General features: G+C 37.6%; 1 protein-coding gene across 1 annotated transcript in view; it reads left to right on the plus strand.

Moving 5' to 3' along the window:
- Positions 1–24,828, plus strand: part of LOC150087642 (glycerophosphocholine phosphodiesterase GPCPD1-like) — a 149,369-nt gene that overhangs the window by 40,352 nt on the left and 84,189 nt on the right. Inside the window, exons 4-6 of the mRNA XM_090369173.1 lie at positions 10,688–10,845; positions 13,089–13,172; positions 23,868–23,978. Coding sequence (XP_090225299.1) covers positions 10,688–10,845; positions 13,089–13,172; positions 23,868–23,978 — 353 coding nt within the window. The remainder of the gene's footprint in view (positions 1–10,687; positions 10,846–13,088; positions 13,173–23,867; positions 23,979–24,828) is intronic.

Genomic DNA, 24,828 nt, shown 5'->3' on the forward strand with positions numbered 1-24,828 from the left:
CTCCTGCTTTGCCAGAATCACTGTAAACAATACTGAAATTGTTTTCTACAACTAGCTCATGAGTGACTATGTCAAAATAGCTAACCAGCTTAGTATAGCATGATTACAGAACCAGTTTTTTTTTTTTCTGCGTGTGCGTGTTCCTTCAAAATTCCATTTCTATAAATGATAGAAATGGAATTCTGAAGTATTGCACTCTTTATCATTGACTCCATATTTTTCACTACCATTGAATTCAAACACCCTGTAATTGCCCAGTTTGTTCTTAAAATCATCATTATGTATTGGTGAAACATTGTCATGTCTCCAATTCAGTGGAATCTTTCCAGAGTCCATTGATGCCTTTGTGATTAGCCTTAATGATTTCATGCACTTGCAACCCCCCCTCCTCCCATATTTGTGAGGAGAACTGAGAGGGAGGTATATTGAACCATTAAAATATATGCCATCAACTCCAGGAGCCTTTCGTATCTAATGGCTCAAAATATTTATAATAAACAATCTGTAATTTCAATATTGCTCTTTTAAATACTGCTCAACGGTACTAGCACAGCCTCTCCTCACTGTGAAGGGCCTTTCTTTTGTAAAAATCAATGCAGAGTACCTGTGCAATTCATCAGCTGTTATTTAAGACTTTTTTTCACATTCATTACACAAGGGTCCAATCTGATTCATTTTCTCCTTTGTATTTGCACACGTGAAACTCCTCGATCCCATTCTTTGCTCTCTTAGCTGGTGATTTCCCATACTTGGCATTTATCAACCTTGCCTTTTCTATTGTTCTATTACAGATCAGCTTATAACTGTTAAAGGCATCACTTTTCAATGCACTAATGTTCCCATGCTATTTTTTTTTCTGCTCTATTAGACTGAGCTCTATATTCATCTGTCTCTGCATCCTTTTCATGCTGTATTTACTTAATGATATACACTCAGTGATCACTGAATTATGACCACCACTATGAAAACTGAATGTGACTCGTTGACCATGTGAGGTACAAGGGTGCAGAGTTAGTTGACCTATATAGCATAGATAAGATGTCAGTGGTTCATTAGGTAGTAAAATTCCAAGCCTGATGGGTAAAAGGAAGGATTTATTGCACTTTGATAAAGGACAGATTGTGGGAGCTCAATGAGCTGGTGCCTCAATTTCCCAAACGGCTGAACTGGTGGGGTGTTCGATAGCTACCATAGTTAAAGTGTACCAGGACGCATCAAAATGGTCAAACAACGGCAAAACTGCAAAGGTCAGTGAAAGGTTGATGTTAGAGGTGAGCGCTGGGTCCAATGACTCGAACAGGCACAGCACTGTTCGAGAGTTTACTACCCAATACAACATGGACCAACCCGGAACAATATCTGGCATGACTGTCTCACTCTCGCATGTATGGACTATACAGCAGATGACCCCTACAGCATCCTCTCCTAACCAAGGTTCATCGGCTTAAGACTCGCATGGTGCAAAGAGCATGCAAGTTGGACGTTAGAAGACTGGAAGGAGGTGTGCTGGCTAGATGAGTCACTTTATTTACTCCACACTGTGGATGGTCATGTACAGATTTCACGTCAACAACATGAGGCCCTTGCTCCATCATGCATGGTACCAAAAGTGCAGGCCAGTGGAGGCGGTTGTATGGTGTGGGGCTTGTTTCATTGGCAGGAACTTGGACCCCTGGTCCATGTGGAACAACATATCTGTGGTCTCTGCTATTGTCAACTGCTTCCTGACTGTGTACACCCTGCCATGTTACACTTTCCCGAATGGCGATGGTGTCTTCCAAGATGACAATGTGCTAAGCCATCGGACACTTGATGTGCAGGAATAGTTTGAGAAACACAGTTCTGACTTCTAGCATATTGATTGGCCTTCAAACTCCCCTGATATCAATTCCGTAGATCACTTGTGGGACACTATGGAAAGGCATATCAGGTGTCTGGATATGCCAATCACTTCCATACCTTCATTGCTGACTGCATTACACACAGCTTGGTTGGCCATACCTCCCGAACGCTTCCGACATCTTGTTGAATCAATGCCACGTTGGATTGCTGCTGTAGTGAGGGAAAAAGAGGACCTACGAAGTATTAGGTAGGTGGTCATAATTCAGTGATCACTCTGTGTATACAACTTCATTGTAACATTCATAGCTTATAAAGATATTGTATAATTTTAATGTATTCACCCTGTCTCTGTGAATCTGCCCAGTTGATAGGAATCATTTAGCATCTTTAACCCATAGCCAGGTGGGCAGGAGCAGCAGTGCATAGCACACGCTTTTTAATTAGACCGGGGTTCCAAATATGGAAGATGTGGAAAGGTCAGGGAATGATCACCGCATATCCCCGGAGCAATATGGCCTTAGTTGCTAATGCTCTTAAAAGCCAAATAACAAACAACAACAGCATCTTTAACAACTGCAAACCTCTTTCCCCACTCTTCCAACTAAAGTGTCCATTTACATTCTGGACAGCCAGAGGAGTTTACAACTTCATTGTAACTGTTTTATTGCAGCCAACATAACAGCACAGCGGTTAAGAGCCTCAATCACTCGTTGTGCAAATTTGTGTCTGTAAATGTTACCCCAATGCCTCTGTAGCCAGGTGGGCAGGAGCAGCAGTGCATAGCACACGCTTCTTGATTAGACTAGGGTTCGAGCCCGTGACCACCAAATACGGAGGATGCGGAAAGGTCAGGGAATGACCACTGCATATCTCTGGAGCAATATGGCCTTAGTTGCTAATGCTCCTAAAAACCAAATAACAAAACAAAAAACAAAATGTTACCCCAGGATTACAGCCAGTCCAGAGGACTTGCCTTCACTTCTGGCAAATCATTCATTCCTGTATTGTGAGTCCTGTGATATAATTTGGTTTGTGGGTAATAAGGTCAAGATTATTTTCTTACACCTAGTATTTTCTAATATGCTGATACAAATAATAATAATATAGGATTTTCTGCTAGAAAGCCTCAGACTGCAAGAAGACTTCATTGTCATATAAGTTAGTGCAGTAACATCATTGGAATCTAGATAATTTCTATAATGACCGTGTTAGTTTCTGTAATGCCTACTTTTATTCACGTGGTATAAGAGTGGTCATTATAGAAATCTAGATTGCACGGAAACCACCATATAATGTAATTCCAATTATACACAGTAAACTAACCAAAGTTGTGCATTGGCATTATTACATAACATCTCATTGAATTCCTTGCACGAGTTGCCTATATCATTACCTCAAATAAGTAACACTTCCCATATATAGGCGATTATAGTTACTTATTCTCGGTGAGAATCACCACCCAGACAGCCATTTCAAGCCTATTTGGCCCCTCATTAGTGAGGGGACAGGTACTTTGATGGTATAACAGCTGACAACTCAGTTGTGAATTAATTTTACAATTTGAGAGATGCCAAGTGGGGTGTAGTTCAATGCATATAGGATTTAGAACTAAAAATTCTCAGCCTGTAAGAAGAGTTTACTGTCATAAGTTAATGCAATAGCATCATTTTTATACATAGTAAACCAACTGCAGTTGTGCAGTGGTATCATAACATAATATTGCATAATTTTCTCTACTGGGGAAGCATTACTTATTCAAGGTATAATGATATAAGCAATTCTAATGTGTGAATGTGTGAATTCCTTCTTTGTCAAGGAATTCATGCATTAGATGTTATGTAATGATGCCACTTTAGTTAGTTTACTGTGTGTAGAAGTGATGCTGCTTCATTAGCTTATATGACAGTAATCTAGTTTATTTAAATTGTCTGCATTGTGAGTTTCCTTCCTACTTGCTCCAATCACTAAGGGGAAAAATTGAAATTGCCCATAAGACATTCATACTTGCTCACTCATTCCATTTGCATGTAGAGGCTCTTGTCATTCTCTTTACAATCTTCTGGTCTGTAGCATACCGTAACTCCCATTTTACCTTACATCCTACTATGCATAGATTCTATTCTCCATGAATAAGTTCTGGATCTGGGAAAGCTTTTATTTTACTCGAACTGCTTTTGATAAGAAGCATGACCCACCATCTCTTCTGTTCTGCCTGGCCTTCCAAAATACGTTATATTTGCCATTGTGAAGTTCATCTCTGTTTTCTGGTTGATTCCATTTTTACATTAACCTTATGTCAGCATTATTCATTCTGATAGGAGCCCAGTTTACTCATTTTACTAGTATTAGCCATGTAGAGCAAGGAAGCCACAGTCATTTTACTGTAATGACAGAAAAACAAAATAAATACCTTTTTAGTAAAAAAAAATTTAATACTATAAAAGAAAACTTGCGTGTTTTCTCCTCCTCATGTAGGTAACTATATAGCTGAATATCCTCAACTACTCATGGAATAATTTATTATTTCATGGAGATCCAATATTCCTTATATTTCGAGGGTACAGCTCTAAAACGGTGTTCGCAGGCCAGCCGCTAGTTAGTACACTGGACCGAACCTATTGGTAACTCTCCAGGAGGCTTCCGGATCAGCTAGTGTATAATCTTGCTACCTCTACTCTGCCAGATAGTGACTGGAGGGAGTCAGAGTAGTGTGTATATGCGGGGAGCATTGTTGAGGCCACGTTATGTCAAGGATCTGGGTATATTCTTACCATGTGTATGCCATATCCAAAAATTTCATTACTTCATACAGCATGTCCCACCCACTTTTTCTTACTATTGAATACACCATGAATTGTCAAAATAATAGAGCAAACTTATCTGCGAAACGATTTAAACCTCCCAAGGACTTCCTAATTCATTTCACAAATATACGTGGTCTCAATTCTAATCTCAACGATGTCCATTTCCACTTGCAGTCTGCCAAACCCCATGTACTTTTTCTGACAGAATCTCAGTTATCCATTGATTCAACTACTGCTCATCTCAGATGCCCAAATTATTCGCTGTATGATTCCTTTCGCTTGAAAGGTGGTACTTGTGCATATGTCCGTTCTGATATTCCCTGTCAGAGACTTGGAAATTTGGAATCTCCTCTCTTTGATGTCTCCTCTCTTTGGAATCTCCTCTCTGGCTTAAAATCTCTCTACCTCATTGTGTCAAATTCATCTGTTGTCTCTACCGTTCTCCCAACTCCACTAATCACTTGGAGCTCTTTGACTTCCTCTCTTTGCAACTTGACTTTCTCCAGTCCAACTTTCCTAACAGTGAGGTAATTTTCCTTGGTGATTTTAATGTTCACAACTCCAGCTGGCTTCCGTTTCTAGTCACACCGACCCAGCAGGTCGAGATGCTGAGGCTTTTGCAATTACTAATGACCTAGTATAGATTGTTCATTTACCTACAAAAATTCTGGACAATCCTAATCATACAGCCAATACGCTTGATCTTTTTCTCACAAACAACCCTTCTAAGTACACGGTTGAAGTGAGAGGTCCTTTAGGCACTTCAGATCACAACTTGGTGATTATCTCTTCTCCAATGGAACCTTTATCTCATGACTATTCCCAACCTCGTGTTGTTTGGCAATACAAGAATGCAAAATGGGATGACTTGCGAGACTTCTCCTTTTCCTTGGTCGGACTACTGTTTCAAAACTTCCTGATGTCAACGTTTGTTCAGTTCATGTCAGTGAAATTATTCTTGCAGGAATGGAATCCTTTATCCCACACTCCACTTTAAAATCTCATCCTTTATCTAAACCTTGGTTTTCCAATAAATGTGCTAAGGCTGTTCAAGAGAAGAATGTTACATATCGTAATTGGCTTGTTTCTAATTCTTCAGTTTCATTTTCTGCCTACACCAAAGCTCGCAACAATTGTAAAGCAGTTATTAATCAGTCCAAACTAGAGTTTGAACAGGCTAAGAGTAGAAAACTTGCTTCTTGCTCTAATGGTAGCCAAGCATTCTGGTCTCTTGCCAAAGCTATTGGCCGCAACTTTTGCCCATCTCTGCTCCCACCTCTGTCCAAACCAGATGGTTCTGTTGTCACTTCAGCCAAGGATAAAGCTGACCTGCTAGCATCCCATTTTTCTTCCAGCTCATGTATTAATGATCGTGGTAAAACACCTCCCACCATTCCCAACACGCTCCATTCAATGCCTCCTGTGGTCTTCCGTCAAAAGGATATCAGAAGGATTTTGATGAATCTTGATGCTAAGAAAGCTCCAGGTCCTGATGGTATTTCTCCACTTGTTCTCAAAACCTGTGCTCCTGAACTTACTCCTATTCTTTGCCACCTTTTTTCACTTTCTTATTCCAAAGGTGTTTTTCCTTCTGCTTGGAAATTTGCTCATATCCAGCCAGTTCCTAAAAAGGGTGACAAATCCCTCCCATCCAATTATCGTCCCATTGCAATTACTTCTACTCTTTCTAAAGTAATGGAGAAATCAATTAACCACCAACTCTTAAACTACCTAGAAACCTCCCATCTGATCAACGATTGCCAGTATGGATTCTGTCAGTGTCGATCCCGTGGTGATATCCTGGCTTATGTTACCCATTTATAGACTAATTCTATGGAAAGGTTCGGTGAAACACAAGTAGTTGCTCTTGACATCTCAAAGGCTTTTGATCGTGTTTGCATAAAGGTCTTCTAAACAAGCTTCCATCTTATGGTTTGCCAACTGTTTTTAGTAATCGGTTATCCAGTTTTCTCTCTGATTGCTCACTGAGGTGATGGTAGATGGCTCTCTGTCTTCTAACTTCTCCACTAACGCCGGTGTCCCCCAAGGATCAGTTCTTTCCCCCACTCTTTTCCTCTTGTACATTAATGACCTTCTTCCATTAACTGGAAATCCTATCCATAGTTTTGCTGATGGTGTCCCCCAAGGTTCAGTTCTTTCCCCCACTCTTTTCCTCTTGTATATCAATGACCTTCTTCCATTGACTGGAAATCCTATCCATAGTTTTGCCGATGATAGCACATTGCATTCGACTTTCCATTTTGAGAAACCTTGTCCTGCTCAATCAGCTTCAACTTCTCGAAAATCTGCTACCAATTCCTTAAATGCCGATCTTCAGGTAATTCTCCAGTGGGGCAAAGACAACTTAGTTAATTTCAACCCTTCTAAAACTCAGTCTTGTCTTATATCTCGCAAAAAGGATTCTTCTGCTCCTGTGCTTATCTTTAGTGATACTCCAATTTCTAGGCAAAAGGATATATCTCTTTTGTGGATTACCCTGACTTCTAATCTCTCTTGGCACAAGCACATTACAAATATTGCTTCCTCTGCATCTAAAAAACTTGGTTTTCTCTTTCGCTCTCGGCGTTACTTTTCTTCCAAACAGCTGCTCACTCTGTATAAATTGCAAATCCGCCCTGCCATGGAATATTGTTCCCACATCTGGGGTGGTGCCCCCAAAACCTCTCTCAGGCTTCTTGATTCCATTCAGAAGAGGGCAGTTAGGTTAATTAATGATTCATCTCTCACAGTCTCTCCACTTGCTGTCTCATAGACGTACTGTTTCTGCTGCATGTCTCTTCTACAGATACTTCCATGGGCACTGTTCTTCTGAATTGGCTTCTATAATTCCCACTCTCTCTTTCAAAACAGTCCAAAAACGTGCTGCCATCAGCCAACATCCATTTACTGTCCAACTTCAAACTCACAGAACCAACTTTTCATCTTCCTCATTTATTCATTCAACTGCTGTTTTCTGGAACAACCTTCCTTCATACGTATTTCCTGAAAATTACAATCTACAGAAGTTGAAGTCCAATGTCAACAAATATCTTCTTTCGTCTTCTCAACTTCCAACCCAAGCACAGTGCTAAGTACTATAGGTTCTAATACCTCTCATGTTTGGGGTTCACATAAAAAAAAAAAAAAAAGTACGCCAGTCAAGACTAAGTGTTCTTATATAATTTTCTACCCTTGAAGTTATTTAAATTTGCTTTCCTAGCATTAGCTTCCTGTCTGTTGAATTCACTGTCTTTGGCATAATTTGCTCATATTGGCTTTTGTGACCACAAACAAGGACTTTTGATGTGTACAGGTATTACTTTGAACCATATCACTTGATAAATGCATGTCTGTATTTTACACTTGTCCTTCCCCACCAATTAGCAGTTTCTCTGAATCCTTAAACCTTCCTCAGTGATATTGACAAAGACCCGTGTACCACCTTTGTTCAAATATATTACATCTCTGTAAAATAGATTGCTTTTCCTTGCAAGGGAGGCTGTGCTAAAAAAAATTTACTCCCAAAAGCCTTGCAGAGACCCTCAAGCATGTAGTCTCTCCTATTGTGCCAGGAGAGAATTGCAAAGATATATATTGTAACAAGTTGTATTTTTTCCTCATGGTGCTATATTTATTCAACAAATCATCCCACATGAATATAATGCTCTCCTTTGCTTCCCTTAAAATCTGGCAGTCTCTTGGTAACATCCTCAGTTATTGCTTCTGCCAGACATCCCAGTCTAGTTGACCTGTCCTTTTCACAAAAAATGTTACTGCTTTCTTGACAAGGGATTCTCCTAATAAAACTAATCCTTTTTGAAGCAGAGAAATATGCACTTGACTATTCTGTTCTGAGACACAAATTGTGTGTACATCACCTGGCAGGTTACTGACAAGTTCTCGGTTTTATTTTCTTTTAGGATAGGTACCTGTTTCTTCAACAATTCAGATTCATCTAGTAATGTGCCAGCTTTTCAGTGTACTTTTGTTCTTAGTGCAAGGACAGAGAACAAAAAAAAAAATTGAATTGAGCTTGAATTATCTAGTAGGCAAACCTTGGAATACATGCCACAGGCTATTGAAAGTACAAGCGATAAACTCATGATTCATGTGGGAATCTCCTCTGGCTGTTTCTGTCCAAGTCAATATATCCTTTGGAGAAAGTATTTGAAGAGCACCTTATAGCAGTCATTATTATGGTAAGAATTAAAATGACAAAATATTAAAGAATTTAAATTTAAAATATTATAGTAATTAATTTGATAGTATATAACAGCTGTGATGCTCTGTATGTTCTACATTGATATTACACTCTGTAAAATAGAAGAATAAGAGAAATTTACTTCGATATGATACGTAGTACACCTCCGTATGATACTTTCCAGAAATTAAAGCGAATAAAAGATTAATGCAAAATGATTACAGTAAAAAATCAATTGAACACAATTCAAAAATTAAGTAAAATTCAAAAAAACAATTTAAATTAATTAAAAATAGATTAAAGTTAAACATGAATTTGAAAAACAATTTTGCTTCCCAAAGCAGACAATGCTTTTCGACCGTGTGTGGTGATCACAGGAATGGAAATTAATTACAGATTATCTTAAATAGGGATTTTGTCTTTGCACATGTGCACAATAACAATTCTCATGTAATTTAAATTTGACCGTTTCTGCAGTTAAGTCTCTCTTATAATTTCTTTGGATACTAAGTATTTTGGCATCGTTAAATAAAACACAATCTGTAATTTCCATTCCTGTGATCACGACACGTGGTTGAAAAGCATTGTCTGCTTCAGGAAGGAAAATTGTTTTCCTAATTTATGTTTAACTTTAATTGATTTTTAATTAATTTTATAAATTGTTTTTTGAATTGATTTTTTACTGTAATCATTTTGCATTAATCTTTTATTCGCTTTAATTTCTGGGGAGTATCCTATGGAAGTGTTCAATGTATCATATTGAGGTAAATTTCTCTTTACCTTCTACAAATATAGTAATTAAGCAGTGAAGTTCAATAGTAGTTAGTCTTACCAAAGCTCCAATAGTAGTTAGTCTTACCAGAAGTAATTCTGAACTTAAAAATTTAAGTTTACAAAATACTGTAAAGCAGAATTAAATTTAGAAAAAGTAAGAATTAAATTTACAAAATATTATAAAAAAATACAAAATTACCAAAATTAAACTGATAAAATTACAGTAAGTAAAGAAAATTGAAAGACTAAAAAAAGGAAAAATAGTCTACTGAAATCAAAACCTAATCTTCATTAATCCTCCTGAAAACCTGACAGAGAACATATGTATGTCTGCTCTAAGAGTTCCTTCTGTCATGCAGTGTCATGAAAGTCTTTACAAATGTGATATAACATTAAGCATAGACTAACCCCTATCCCTACTGTAATTTGCTATTTATACTTCTGGTATGAACTGCATTGTTAAAACTTCAGCTATTTTAATATACCAAATGTTATATGGTCTGTGAAATAAACTTAGTAAATTAAGAAAAAGATTGTCTTGTTCTGTATTTTGTAGCCAGCAAGTGTACTAGGACCACAATGTTTACTCATGACACTTGAAATCCTGCTGTCCAAAAAAAATACATAGGGCAAGTTAGTTATCCATTTACTGATAAACTGTATGTTATGTAATTTATCATGTTAACTTTTTTTTTCCATCAGTAATAGAAGTGAGAAAAAATTTTTTGTTAATCTGGAATGGTCAGCCATCATTTAGTGGATGCAGGGGATGTTAATTAATCACGTGCTCTCTTTACTTTCTTTTGTGACATTTTTTTTAGCCCAAGTCCTATAGGAGAACTTATTTCATTCTGAAAATCATAGTGTAATTCATTCACCACCTTTAATCAAGAAAAGAAAATTTGTGGAATGGCACTAGATTGCAAAAACAGAACTAATTTGTTAAATGTTTATATTATTCATGTGTCATCAAATTGGGTTTGTTTGATTTAACTAAAAGATTTTAGACTAATCACTAAATCTTTCTGTAATAAATCTTATTTTATTTGTCTTTCATTAATAACAGGTGGAGAACAACATATTGAACCTGGATGGTTAACTGCAGAAACAGTAGTTCAGTTTAAACTGTATAATAGTCCTGTTACAATTTGGAAACGAAGATACAGAGACAAGCCTTTCTCAATTAAAGTATCAGCCATTGATATTAGTAAACATGAAAATGAGGTAAGGCAGATTTCTTCCTTGATGACAAAATGACTTTGTATGGTTATAGTTTTCAATTATTAAAACAGCAGAGTTAACCTCTGCTATTTTAATAATTGAAACCAGGAAATTTCAGCTACTGTTAGCAAGTATTCCTGCTCCATTTCAAAAATTCAACTGTGTGCACCCTTTATTTTCCACCTCATTTTAGTATTAAAAGTGGTAAATTATGATATAAGGAAGTTACTTATTCAGCATCAGCCTTTTGGGTGGGGGGGTGACATAATTTCATCTGTGTTCAGTCCTTCCATAGATTTAAATAAGTTCACCAGTTCTTCAAGAATAAATAGTAATTAATTCCAAAATTTTAATAACTCCAGCTAAGAAAAGTTTATTGCATCTACAACTATCCTTTCTCATTTAATTGCATGGCATCTAGTTTGTACTGCCTGTGAAAGAACATATCCTGAGTATTTTGTATACTAAACACATTCAATGTCTCAACTTCTCAATCAGGTTGCCATGAAATCAATAACTAGTCCTTGTTGCTTTTTGCTGCACCTTTCTGGCATACACCATCCTTCTTGAAATGTGGTTTAACAAGGCTTTATACAGTTAAGTAGCCCCTTGTCCTACTAACAAAATTCTGTATATCATAGGCAGACATTTGTTCAAGAAATGGTGGGACCCAGTTGTAAATTTAACTTATAATACAGTGGTGAACAGTCTATATTCTTTTAACAATTTTTAAGTGACAGTAGTAGTTACTAAAACTTCATTAGACTATTACATTGAAGTATAGTTAATTAACACAAATGGAATTTATGAGCTCACCAACTTCTTGAGTTAGCGAGCTCATAAATTGAGGACTTTTTTTTTTTTTTTTTTTTGTTAAGGAAAAGTGGCAGGAATTTCTGAATAGGATAAGTATAATTTTTGAATATTTTCTTTTGTGCAATTCTTTGGTTGTATAATTATTATAGTAAATTTTTTTTCATGTATATATTGTATTATATAATAGGTTTAAAAATATTACCATATTATTATATATATGTAATAATATAGTAATATTATAGTAGCCCTAGTCAGTGTATGTAACAACAGTAATATTCTTTTATTACATATATGGACTGCTGCATATTCTAATAAAAGCACTGCAAGAATCACTTTCACCTCTGCCTATGGCTCTAGTTAATCTATTAGTCTGTGTATCCCAAGCTAGCCGTTTTCCAATCCACTTATCAATGACTCATGGCATTTCTTGCACCTCCTTCTGTTCAGGTGTATCCCATCCCTGCAAAAAGTCTCTCCTGTTAACAAGCACAGACCACACTGAGAAATTCTACCCCATGAACCTTGCACATTTCTGTAGTAACAAATTAGCAAGTAGTAATATATACATAGTAAGTTAAATGTAGAATTTGAATTTAATGATTGGACCAAGTGGATAGCAAATGATTGTAACATTATTGTGTGCATACTGTTTATTAGTGACCCAACAGAGAATTGAAGCACTTGTAGGTAGAAGGAATGTTTTGTAGAGATACAATACACTTGAACAAAAGTGGTTAAGGGATTTTTGCCTAAGGGTTCAGAGAAACTGTTAGTTAGGGGATGGGGACAGGAGTAAGATACACATTTATCTGATGATGTGAATCAAGGTGATGCTTTCAGACATAACCAGAATTCTTGTTTGTTGCCAGAACAGCTGATATATTTTCATGATGGTTGGAAGTAGTGACGTTTCAAATGAGTTGGGGAAGTGTGTGTGTGATCTATACAAGAACATTTAATCTTAACTGTGTATACAGTAATGTCTAAAGTATCAGTGAATTTTGAACTCCTGGTTAGGAGAACTAATGTTGGCATAATTGGGCTAATTAAAATATGGTGCCACCCAGAAATAGGGGATGATGAAGTGGTGTTCCTATCAATGACTTACTGAATATTTGGTTTAGAGATAGGGAGGTTATAATACCACTAAGGTCTATAGACCTATATGAGGAGAGGGAGTCAAATATGTAGTGTGTATTTTTTTTTTTTTTTTAGTTCTGGAAAAGCTCAGGGTTTCCATGATATAATACTGATTTTAAAGAACAGACAAACTGAAATTCCTGAAAGAAAGGGGAAATCCTGTCCATATTAAGGCATTGTTTAAAGTGCAATCAATTTACAGTACAATAGTGACTACTTTGACTGTTTCTTCATTTTACTTTTAATTCAGATTTTTCTTGTTCTAAAATGTTATCTTTTTTTTTTTATAGGCATTATTATATGATGACATGGAAGATGATAGTACTCTTACTGAAGCTAGTCAGCAACAAATGTGGCCTGTGATAGAAGTTGCAGTAAGTATTACCAAGAGAAGCTAGAAAATTTTGGCTTATAAATTAATTAGTTCTCTACCACTGTCAGTGTGCTACCACAGAGGTTAATACTTTACTCTGGGATTACTGCTTTCCATATGTAGTACTTTACATTTGTCAATGTTAAACTTCATTTGCCACCTCTCAGCCCATCTGCTCAACTTCTCTAGATCCTGTTGCAGCAGTGTACTGTCATTAGTGTCATTAACAACCCTGCCAACCTTCGTATCATCTGCAAACTTGGACATTAAGCCTGATATACCATCATCAATTTCATTTATAAATACAGAAAACAACAATGGACCCAACACTGAACCCTCAGGACTTCACTAATAACATTAGTTCACGAAGAGCAGTGTCCGTTGATTACCACTGTCTTCTCCCACTCAACCATCCCTATATCCATAGCAGCAATTTGCCTCCAATGCCACACTGCTCCAATTTGTGCAGCAGTCATCCATGTGCAACAGTATCAAAGGCCTTTCTAAGATCCAAATATATGATATCAAAGTTATTCTTTTCATCCAGCTCCTTTGTGACTACATAATAGTATCCAATCAAATTAGTCAGACAAGACTTCTCCTTAACAAACTCATGCTGTCCGAACTATAACTGAAGTCTTGTCTAGATGATCCTGCAGTGCTTCTTTAAACAGTTCCACCATTAATTTCCCTGGAACAGAAGTTAAACTAACAGGTCTGTAATTACCTGTCTCCCTTTGATCCTCCTTTGTGGATTGTGGTCACATTGCATGTACCCATGGACTGGAGATATCTGTCCAGGGAAGCTCTCATAATTATGGCTAAGGGTTTGCTTACTTCCTTTGCCGCCTCCTTTAATATAACTGGATAGATTCCATCCACCCCAGGTGCCTTTCTTAAGTTTATCTTCAACAATTTCTCCTCCACTTTAATCTCAGTTATTGCAAGATTATCTAGCTTACTGCCAGAGTTGAATACACCTCTGGCATTCCACTCCCTGAATAACTTCTCATGTGTGAATGTTGATGCAAAATATTCATTTAGTTTGTTAGCTACCTGAGCAGGATCATCAACAGTTGAACCATCGATATCAAGTGGACCAATCTGATTCATCCCCTTCCTTCTAGAGTTTACATAAGCAAAGAACTCTTTGCTGTATTTCTTTGCATCCTTTGCCAAAGATTTCTTGTAATCTGCCTTTGCCTGCCTAACTTGGCAGGCAAAGTTAGTCTGGTTACACACCAGCTTATATCTATCGTAGGCTTCTGCGTCACATGTTAATTTATATGTATCCCATGCATTTTTCTTCTGTCACATGTCTAATTAGTTCATTTGACATCCATTTAGGCCTAAATCTTGAACAATATTTCTTTGTTGTATGAAAAGCCTAATAGCATTCCAAGATTAATTCTTTGAATGCTTCCCATTTTGAATTTGCTGTTGGTAACATCATCAGTTGGTCCCACTGTATAGAATTTAAATACTGTCTCAGACCACCGTAGTCGCCTTTACGAAAGCAAAAACCCTTCCCTTTACCCTTGATGGTAGTTACTTCTTTGAGTAAATCCCACTTCAGCACACTGATCACTGCCTCCTAGTGGTTCTTTTATCTGCAGATTCTTGAGGCATGAAGAATCACAGCTGATAATCAGATAGAGTTACTCTCTCTAGTTGCCTCCCAAACATGCTGCTGTAGAAAACAATCCTCCAATAAATCCACACAAGCCTTGCTAGTGTGTGTGACCAACCCACAAATTCCAGTCAATTTCTGGGAAATTAAAATTCCCCATTATAAGACACTGATTTACCTTCCCACTCTATTTCTCTGCACGATTGCTCATTATACTCATCAGATTCATTTGGCCTATAACACATATCTACTACCATCATTTTTCCTTTCCCAGTGCTTATGTCACACCAAACACTCAACATTGCATTGTCCACCAACATCAGTTGGATGCACTTCCTTAGATTTTGTGCACTTCCTTAGATTTTGTGTTTCTTAACTAACAGCATAACCCCCTCCTCCCTTTCTATCCTTTCTGTACACATTGTACTCCCCAAATTCCAGTTCTGCACTGCTTATGTCTGTGTTACACCATGTCTCTGATATCCCAACAATATCTGCCTTTGATGTCTTGACTAGCACTTCAAGCTCATTGAATTTATTAACTATACTCCTAGCATTGGTATACATGCACCTGTTTCTACTCCTAGTTACCCTAACACAGCCCATGTATATTTACTTGTTCCACTAAGACTCCGTAGTCTTGGAAATCCCCATTGCCTTGCTTTCCAGGCTGCTGCTCAATTGCGTTTCAATAGAAGTAGTGCAAGAATCACTTTTACCTGTGCCAGCGGCTACTGTTAATCTATTAGCCTGTGTATCTCACCAAGCTAGCTGTTTTCCGGCCCACCTAACTCTGCCTCGATAGCATCAGAAAATATTCTTGCACCCTTTCTATTTAAGTGTATCCCATTCCTGTAGAAGCAGTCTCTCCTGTTAACAAGCACAGACCAGGCTGAGAAAAATTCTACTCCTTGAGCCTTGCACAATCTCTCCAGGGCCGAATTGATCGACAAGGTTCTCATCATATACTCCCTCCTATCGTGTCTGAGCAGAATTGCAGATGCTTTCAAATTCAACCCTAACTCACTGCTTTTTTTCAGCATTAACTTGTTAAGTAATTCTGCCGGTCTCCTACTCTTAATATCATTAGTGCCAACATGTACAACAATATCACCCTTTGTGCCCTTAAAAGATGATATCTACTCTACAATGTCATCAACCTTTGCCCCTGGCAAACATACACTGGTCCTGTTCCATCTATCCTTTTTGCACAATATGTTCCCCGTTTCCCTGACAATAGTCACCTGCAACAACTAGTTCCTTTGGGATCAGTGCATTCTGCCTTGGGGTTTGCTGCTGTTTTGCTTGATGTTCAAGTGCAAGCTCTGGCATTGATGTGGGCAGCTGAGAGCTTGATGGGCCCCTCAATTTAAATCCTTCAAGGGCATCCACCCTGTCCTTCAAACTCTCATAAGCCCGTAACAATGCTGAGTTGGCACCTGATTTCCTCACAGTCCTTACATCGTGCACACACAAAGACATTCCCCTTAGCAATATCATGTCCCATTCCTGATTGCTCCACAAACATCAAAAAAGCAGTGTATTTCAATAAATAGACTGATTCAGAGGACAACTGCCCCTCCCCTCTCAGTTCTCCCCTTAGCCACAGCACTTCCATTAGTTTGAGCCTTTTGCTTTGCTGCTCTGGTCTGAGTCATGATTTCTGTTCAAGTTCAATAAAATTCAAATACAAAATATAACCCTAAACTTGTATCCCAATGCAGTTATAACACTATATATATATATATATATATATATATATATATATATTTGAATAATGGCTTAAAAGTTAAACATAAAATAAGATAATAAATAAATATAAAGCTGTCATTAGAGGCAGCAAAATGCACATCCTCCACATGAAGCCCAGATATATCCGATAATTCAAAAATAAAAATATAAGCCAGTAGTATGGCTAAAATATAGAGCGAAATTAACGTAAAATAAAAGAACATAAAAACAAATGGGGAAGGGAAAGTAAAGGTACTAAGATATAAGCAATAGCCAATTGTCCCCGTATAATTTAGCAATTTTAATCCAATTAATAAAACCAATGTCAAATTTAAAATAATGCCAATTATAATGATTTAATGGTACCCCCCTTGAAGGTACCAGATCCGAAAAACATGAAATATCACCAAAAAAGAGGTTGAAAGAACTACCTAAATAAAATATAAAAATAGACTGACCATTATGCCCCATATCGACAGAGGACCACGAGGCCAATAATGGTCATGGAATCGCTGCATTTCAATCGTTGCAAAGGCAAAAAGATCGAAGAACCAAACCACCCATTCCTCCTCCGATCAATCCACCAATGCAGAGGATTTACATGGCGGTGGTCCTTATGCAGCAAGAAATAATATATAGAACAGACAGCACTCTAGATCAGAGCCACACCACTGACATAATGTAAGCTTAACCAGCTTATATAAAGGGTTTCACGTTTTTTGGATCTGGTACCTTCAAGGGGGGTACTGCTAAATCATATTATAATTGGCATTATTTTAAATTTGACATTGGTTTTATTAATTGGATTAAAATTGCTAAATTATATGGGGACAATCGGCTACTGCTTATATCTTAGTACCTTTACTTTCCCTTCCCAGTTTGTTATTTTATTTTACGTTATTTATTTTTATGTTAATTTCGCTCTATTTTTAGCCATACTACTGGCTGATATTTTTATTTTGAATTATCGGATATATCTGGGCTTCATGTGGAGGATGTGCATTTTGCTGCCTCGAATGACAGCTTTATATTTATTTATTATCTTATTTTATGTTTAACTTTTAAGCCGTTATTCAAATATAAATCAATGGTAGTAGTGGGTTGATATGCTAAATAAGCAGCGCCTGTGCCACCATCTATTCCTTTCTTTCCTTTATATAAGCTTACATTATGTCAGTGGTGTGGCTCTGATCTAAAGTGTTGTCTGTTCTGTATATTATTTCTTGCTGCATAAGGACCACCGCCATGTAAATCCTCTGCATTGGTGGATCGATCGGAGGAGGAATGGGTGGTTTGGTTCATCGATCTTTTCGCCTTTGCGACGATTTGTATGGTGATTGAAATGCAGCGATTCCATGACCATTATTGGCCCCATGGTCCTCTGTCGATATGGGGCATAATGGTCAGTCTTATTTTTATATTTTATTTTTCATTTAGGTAGTTCTTTCAACCTCTTTTTTGGTGATATTTCAAGTTTTTCGGATCTGGTACCTTCAAGGGGGGTACTGCTAAATCATATTATAATTGGCATTATTTTAAATTTGACATTGGTTTTATTAATTGGATTAAAATTGCTAAATTATATGGGGACAATCGGCTACTGCTTATATCTTAGTACCTTTACTTTCCCTTCCCTGTTTGTTTTTGTTATTTTATTTTACGTTATTTTTATGGTAATTTCGCTCTATATTTTTAGCCATACTACTGGCTTATATTTTTATTTTGAATTATCGGATATATATATATATATATATATATATATATATATATATATATATATATATATATATATATATATATATATGTATGTATGTATGTATGTATGTATTTTGGTATCGAATGTTATCTCAGAGTTACGTTATGACTTTCTTATCCCCTGTCAACTTATGTATTAATTTATGATGTTACATTTGTAAAAACTAGGTCACAATATTTATTTAGTTAAAGTACAATTCAATTGACAATAAAATTTAATAAGATTAATAAATTTTACTGATTAATTGATACTACTATACTTCCTATCTAGTTTTCCGTTAGCCCTTATGCTATCTAGTTCGGTGCACATGTTGTATTTTATAACAATGTCGGCAAATTATGAACGGTTAATCTACAGACACGAGGTATTATTTACTTTCCAAATCGCACTATCTAAATTCAAAATAAACCACGGAGCTTGACTAGGTCTATAAACTACTTATGGAAAATAATTTAATCTCACAATTAGGTCAATAAAGCGGCTAAATATAATTAAAAACTTTTCGTTCGCAGGAGCTGCAAAACCATGTTAAACACATGGATTTGATACCCTTACCGATACCAAGTAATAACCTACAAAATCTCTATCTAAATTCAAATTAAACTAAAGTATTGTTACTAGGAATATAAAGCAACTCTAAAAAATAAATTAATATGCCAATTTAAGTCAATAAAAAAGCAAAACTTCTCTATTTGCTGGAGCCAGTAAACACTTCCTGTTCACGTGTACTCTTGCACCTTCTGTACTTGTTCCAACAGCTCTACATCCTTCTTAAAATGAGGCCTCCAGACCTGTATTATACAGTACTCAAGGTGTGGCCTGACTATTGCCTTATACAAGGGGATAATCACCTCCTTATCCCTGCTAGAAAAATTCTTGTATATCATTGACAAGACAGCATGAGCTACTCTTGAAGACTGTCTGCATTGCTCAGAAAACTTCATATCTGCCTGCACAATTACCCTCAGGTCCTTTTCACTCTCTACCACTGTCAGTGTAGTACCCTTTAACCTGCCAACATTCTGCAATACCTTGTGGGAAGCCACGATTGATATTACCCTGACCACAAGGAATATTGAAGCCCACGTGACCGATTGGATAGTGCAAAATGCCTGGACCACATCGGATCACCGTACAATAACCTACCAAATCAGAAGATCAATGACAAAAATAACTACAAACAGACATTTGGCAAACATATTTGCAATCCAAAAGGCAGACTGGGAACTCTTCAGAGTAAACTGACCAGCAAGGTGCAAAAAATGCTGGAGGAACTGGCCAGACAGGCAGTGGACAGTGAGATGAAAAACCCGGATACACTCCAAGAGACAATCACCAGTATCATAACTGAAGCAGCAGGGACAGCGATGAAGAGGAAAACCCTCTCAGTCGGGGACATGGCCAGGTAGACTCCAGAATTGCAAAGATTGAGTAAACAGGTCCAGACAAAGTGGAAGGAATTCCAAAGAGCACGGAGAACATGACCACCAAGAGAGGTAGCTGTACTACGGCAACAATACAAAGAGGGGCAAAACACCTATACAGAAAAAATTAAAAAGAACAAGCGAGCCTCTTGGGAAAACCTGGTCTCCAAGACGGGGAATGAGAACCCCTGGGGTAGTGGTGTATAAAACCACTACAAACAAGCTCCCCAGGGGAGAAGTATCCACTGTAACGAGGATGCCCAATGGAAGCCTGACTAAAATGTGGAAGGAATCGATCACCAATATCCTTAGTGTTATCATCCATGAACCACCAGATATCCTTAATGAACAACAAAAGGTAATATGCCAGGCAAACCAAACGTATAGAACCCAAGAAATAGAACCACCCTTCAGTTGATGAATTACAGGGTGCGGCCCTGCAAATGTGCAACAGGAAATGTCCCGGCCCGGATCTCATACAACCAGGGATGGTCAAAAAAGCCGTGGAATATATACCGAACCTGATACTTAATCTCCTCAACCGATGCCTAGAAACTGGGAAATTCCCGACAAGTTGGAAGACTGCACATCTAAAACTTATCTTAAAAAACCCTACAAAACCTCCGGACCAAACGGCCTCGTATTGCCCCATAGCCCTACTCTCTACCCTAAGCAAACTCTATGAAAGGCTGCTCCACAAAAGGATCATGAACCATTACAAAACCACCAACCTGAATCACCCAGGCAATATGGATTAAAACTGGGCTTCTTGACCATTGAAGCAGTCCAAAACCTCATAATCAAGGCAACCCAAAGTAAGAAGTACTTTCTGGTAATAGCAGTGGATTTTGCTGGGGCCTTCGACGCAGTCTGGTGGCCGAGCGTCCTTAGCAGGCTCCGGAAAGCAGCACTCTCAGAAAACTTGTATAACAGTGCCCGGGCATATCTGTTGGATAGGAAAATTGAGGTTGTCACAACTTTCCAAAGAGTTGTTAAAAGCGTCCGAAGGGGCTGTCCACAGGCATCTGTCCTGGGGCCTCTAATGTGGAACGTGGTCTTTGATGACGTCTTGGCTCTGGACCTGGGAAATGTGGCCTGTCAGGACTTTGCTGATGATCTCATTTTAATGGTGGAAGTGGACTCCAGAACGGGACTTGAAACACAGGCAAACCAAGCACTAAAAACCCTACAGAATTGGGTGAAAACACGTATGTTAATGATTTCACCAACCAAGACAAACTCAGTATTACTAAAAGGCTCTCTAAATATAAGATGACCACTGCAAATAAAGATAGCGGGATCCACCATTAAACTAACAAAGTAAATAAAGTATCTAGGTATTATCCTGTATGGAAACCTGTTATTTACACCTCACCTCACCTACCTGAGAGAGAAACTAAGGAACTATGCAGCGCTTGTAACAAGAGTATCTCGCAGACTCTGGACTCAACAGGAAGACCCTGTCCCTGTATTATAAAACAATATTCATCCCAGCGATCACCTACGGATCGCCAATCTGGTTCAGTAAGGCCGGAACCGTGGTCAGCAGAAGACTGCTGGACACTTATCCAAAGAAACATACTTCTAACTATAACTAGGGCCTGCAAAACGGTGAGCACCCATGCTCTGCAGGTCCTGGCAGGAGCTCTTCCGCTGGACCTCGAGGTGACTAGATGTGGACTCATGTATTTACTGTCCAAGGATATGCCTGCCTCCATCTATGACTTTACTTTGGACCCACCCAACAGCCGGACGACAGAGAAAAAACAAATAGTGTCTTACATGTTGAAGATTTGGCAGCACAGATGGGAGATGTCACCAAAGGGTCAAGTTACAAGAAGCTTCATACCGATAGTCGCAAAAATGTACCCAAAAGCCCCCTCGTGGTTCTATCCTGGGCTAAATACAACCTTCCTCCTGACGGGCCACGGCCCATTTAAAGCAAAACTGAATGCACTCGGAATAATAGAATCCACATGCACCTGTGGAGAACCTGAAACCTGGCAGCATATTATGCAAGATTGTGAATGCTACGAAGAACACAGAAGTAGACTTATAACTGAGATTCATTACTTGCCGAAAAATCAAGAGTACCATCTACTGGATTCAGAAGATGAATACAAAGCCCTCAGCCAATTTGCACTTGACGTCTACAATAGATGACAAACAGAAATAGCCATCCACAACGAATAGATGACCACAAATAATACATAAAGGCAAACTGATAAAATATCAGCACAGAGGAAAGGTTCGCAAAATACTAAGGACAAACGGCGTAATATGCAGCAGAATAAATGAAACAGCGTCGACCTAGGAACCAATGGGAGTGGCTCCAGCCAGGATGTCGTCGCTCCCAGGATGAACCCACACACCTAGAAAAGGACTAGGCCCCACCAACGAGTCATCATCGGACTGCACTTGCTGGAGGGCACTGCAAATTGCCGCTATGGCGAACTGGGCGGGGCTCCCTTTCCCAGCCCACTTTCTCTCCCCGTCCCTGGTGGGGTGAGGGAAGGTCTTTTTGCCCTCTCCCCACCCCACCATCCCCTCTTTTCCCTCTGGTGGGGCAAGGGCATGCCCCACTGATATACCTGGGGTCGCCTTCCCTATTGACCCCATATTTCTGTCTTTCCCCCCAGCTTTCCGTCTCTCCCCCCTACTCTACCTATATCACCAGCAAAAAGCGAATGCCCCAAACAACGAAAAATTTTAAATGCCAAACTCACACACTTGCAACCTCTTTCGGCCTAACTAGATTCAAGCGTTTATCCTGCCCCCCCCCTTATATATATAGGTCCTAGCCACTGAAATCTCAGAAAATTAGGTGGCAGGACCTGCCAGAGTACTTATCTAAAAATACTGGTGTACTTGGTCTGCCTCCACAGGGCCAAGTGTGGCAACGTTGGGCCTCAGTAGGGGTCCAACAGCTAAACGGCCAGATGAACAACACAACAGAACACAACACTACGCAAGTACAATATCCATACACTTTTAAATCTCTGGCCTTCCCAGCGAACTGTCACAGTGAAAGCAATGCGGAGATGGGGGAAACCCCTGGTGTCATTAGACACTAAATACACTTTACACTTTGTCAGTGTAGTACCACACAGTTGATACATTATTCTGAGGCCGACCGGGCTAGCCGAGTGGGTAAAGTACCTGCCCGGCAACCCAAAGGTCGCGGGTTCGATTCCCGCCTCGGGCTTGGATCAAAGTACTGCAAAAACCTTGGGAGGTGCAGTATGGCCACAGAAGCCGATGCGCCAACAACTACCAAATCAAAAAAAAAAAAAAAAAAAAACATTATTCTGAGGTTACTGCTTCCCATATCCAGTACTTTACATTTGTCAATATTAAACTTCAGTTGCCACCTCTCAGCCCACCTGCTCAACTTTTCTGATTAGGATTTATGGGTTTTCTCGGAAACCATGAGTGATAGAGTTGTCATTTGCTCCCGTGAACCCAACTTTCCCTGACATATTTTGTTCTCTTCATTTCATATTATGTTTATTTTGGCTCCAGATTTGGTAAGAATAATATCAGCCTGAAACTGTGTGATTTGTTACTTTTCTCAGTTTGTTTTTTACAATAAAATGCCAATGAAAAGAAACAGCACTGAAATGGGCAGAAAACCAGGAAGAATGTAATACAATCAAATTGATATTAAGTAACTTGAGAGATTTCGCAGCAAAAAAAAAAAAGTCACAGCAAACAAAACAAAATGATCAAACATTATTTTAAAAAAATTAAATTTTTTCCACATAATTTGCAGTAATATACCAATCCGAATATACATGCATATGTAAATGTGTGAATTTTTATGTATAAGTTATTTTTTTAAAATTAAATAAATTCGTTTTTTTTTCACGATATTTAAAGTCCTTTTCTTTTTACCTTAATACATTATAACAGAATTTAATTAATTTTACCTTGCATTCTATTATCTGGAAAATTTTGCCATCCAGAAGAGGTCTGACATTAATTATTCTGGATAACTGATGCTCTACTGTATTAAGAAATAACCATTATTATTGTGTTCAAGCCATTTCACTAAATGTAAAGTAGCAGTGAAATTTTATTTAAATTCACCATTTAGTTCCCCTCATCCTTTTTGCAATGAAAAAAATTTCATGTACATATTCTTATACATAACAGGCAATTAATGAAAATGAATGGCAGTTTTCCCAGCAGAATCAGTTTGGTCATCCATATAACCCAGAAGATTATGTTGTTTTTCAAGCCCAGATGCTTCAACATGGAACCATTGTAAGTTGGGGTTTATCAGTTTTTTTTTTTATTATCTCCTTATATATAACATAATGACATATGTAATTTTGTTGCATGTAATTGTTAAATATTTAAATAAGTATTAGCATTAATTATTTCATATTGCATTATTGTATAATATGAAACAACTTTGTTTCATATTACACACTAATTATGCCAATAAGCTCAACTAATAAAACTGTTAAATTGGTATACTTTCATTATACCTTGAATTGTTATGTAGTTTCCTAAATTTAGTTTCACTTTAAGTTAAAAGGAAGCTTCCTACTTTTTTTTTAATTTGAAAGACTATCAGGTGTTAGTATTCTTTATAAAGTTTATACTACTATCTACAGAATTATACACATTTCCAACCATGGTAATGGATAAAAACAAAAATCCACACTCCTTAAGATATTTACTTTTAAATCAAAGAAAAATATTGAGTGCATTTAAATTACAATATTAAAGTCACCAGAAATAGTTACATGAAATTCTTAGTCTTTGTAATTTTTTTTTTTTTTTTTTTTCGTCTACCAAAAATTGATTAAAAAAACAATCTAAGACAAAGCTGTATCAGTTAAATCCTTGTCAAATTTTGATTAGTATTATTTGAATACAAAACTGTTTATTTTTCTTCCTTTCATCTCTCTCTCTCTTTTTCCTTCCCTCTTAATTTTTTTTATCAGATTTGATGAAATCAGAAACCTTCATTTAAGAGTACTTGTCAGCGAAATTGAATTTTTAAAAGAAAATATATAAAAAAAACTATATGAAATTAAGTATTACCCAATTTACATATTCATTGTGAACATATATGGCCAAATATGTCAATGTTAAAGTGTGTGCA

This window comes from Mastigoproctus giganteus, chromosome 3, assembly GCF_048544385.1.
Source record: "Mastigoproctus giganteus isolate SK-2022 chromosome 3, ASM4854438v1, whole genome shotgun sequence".
Taxonomy (NCBI): domain Eukaryota; kingdom Metazoa; phylum Arthropoda; class Arachnida; order Uropygi; family Thelyphonidae; genus Mastigoproctus; species Mastigoproctus giganteus.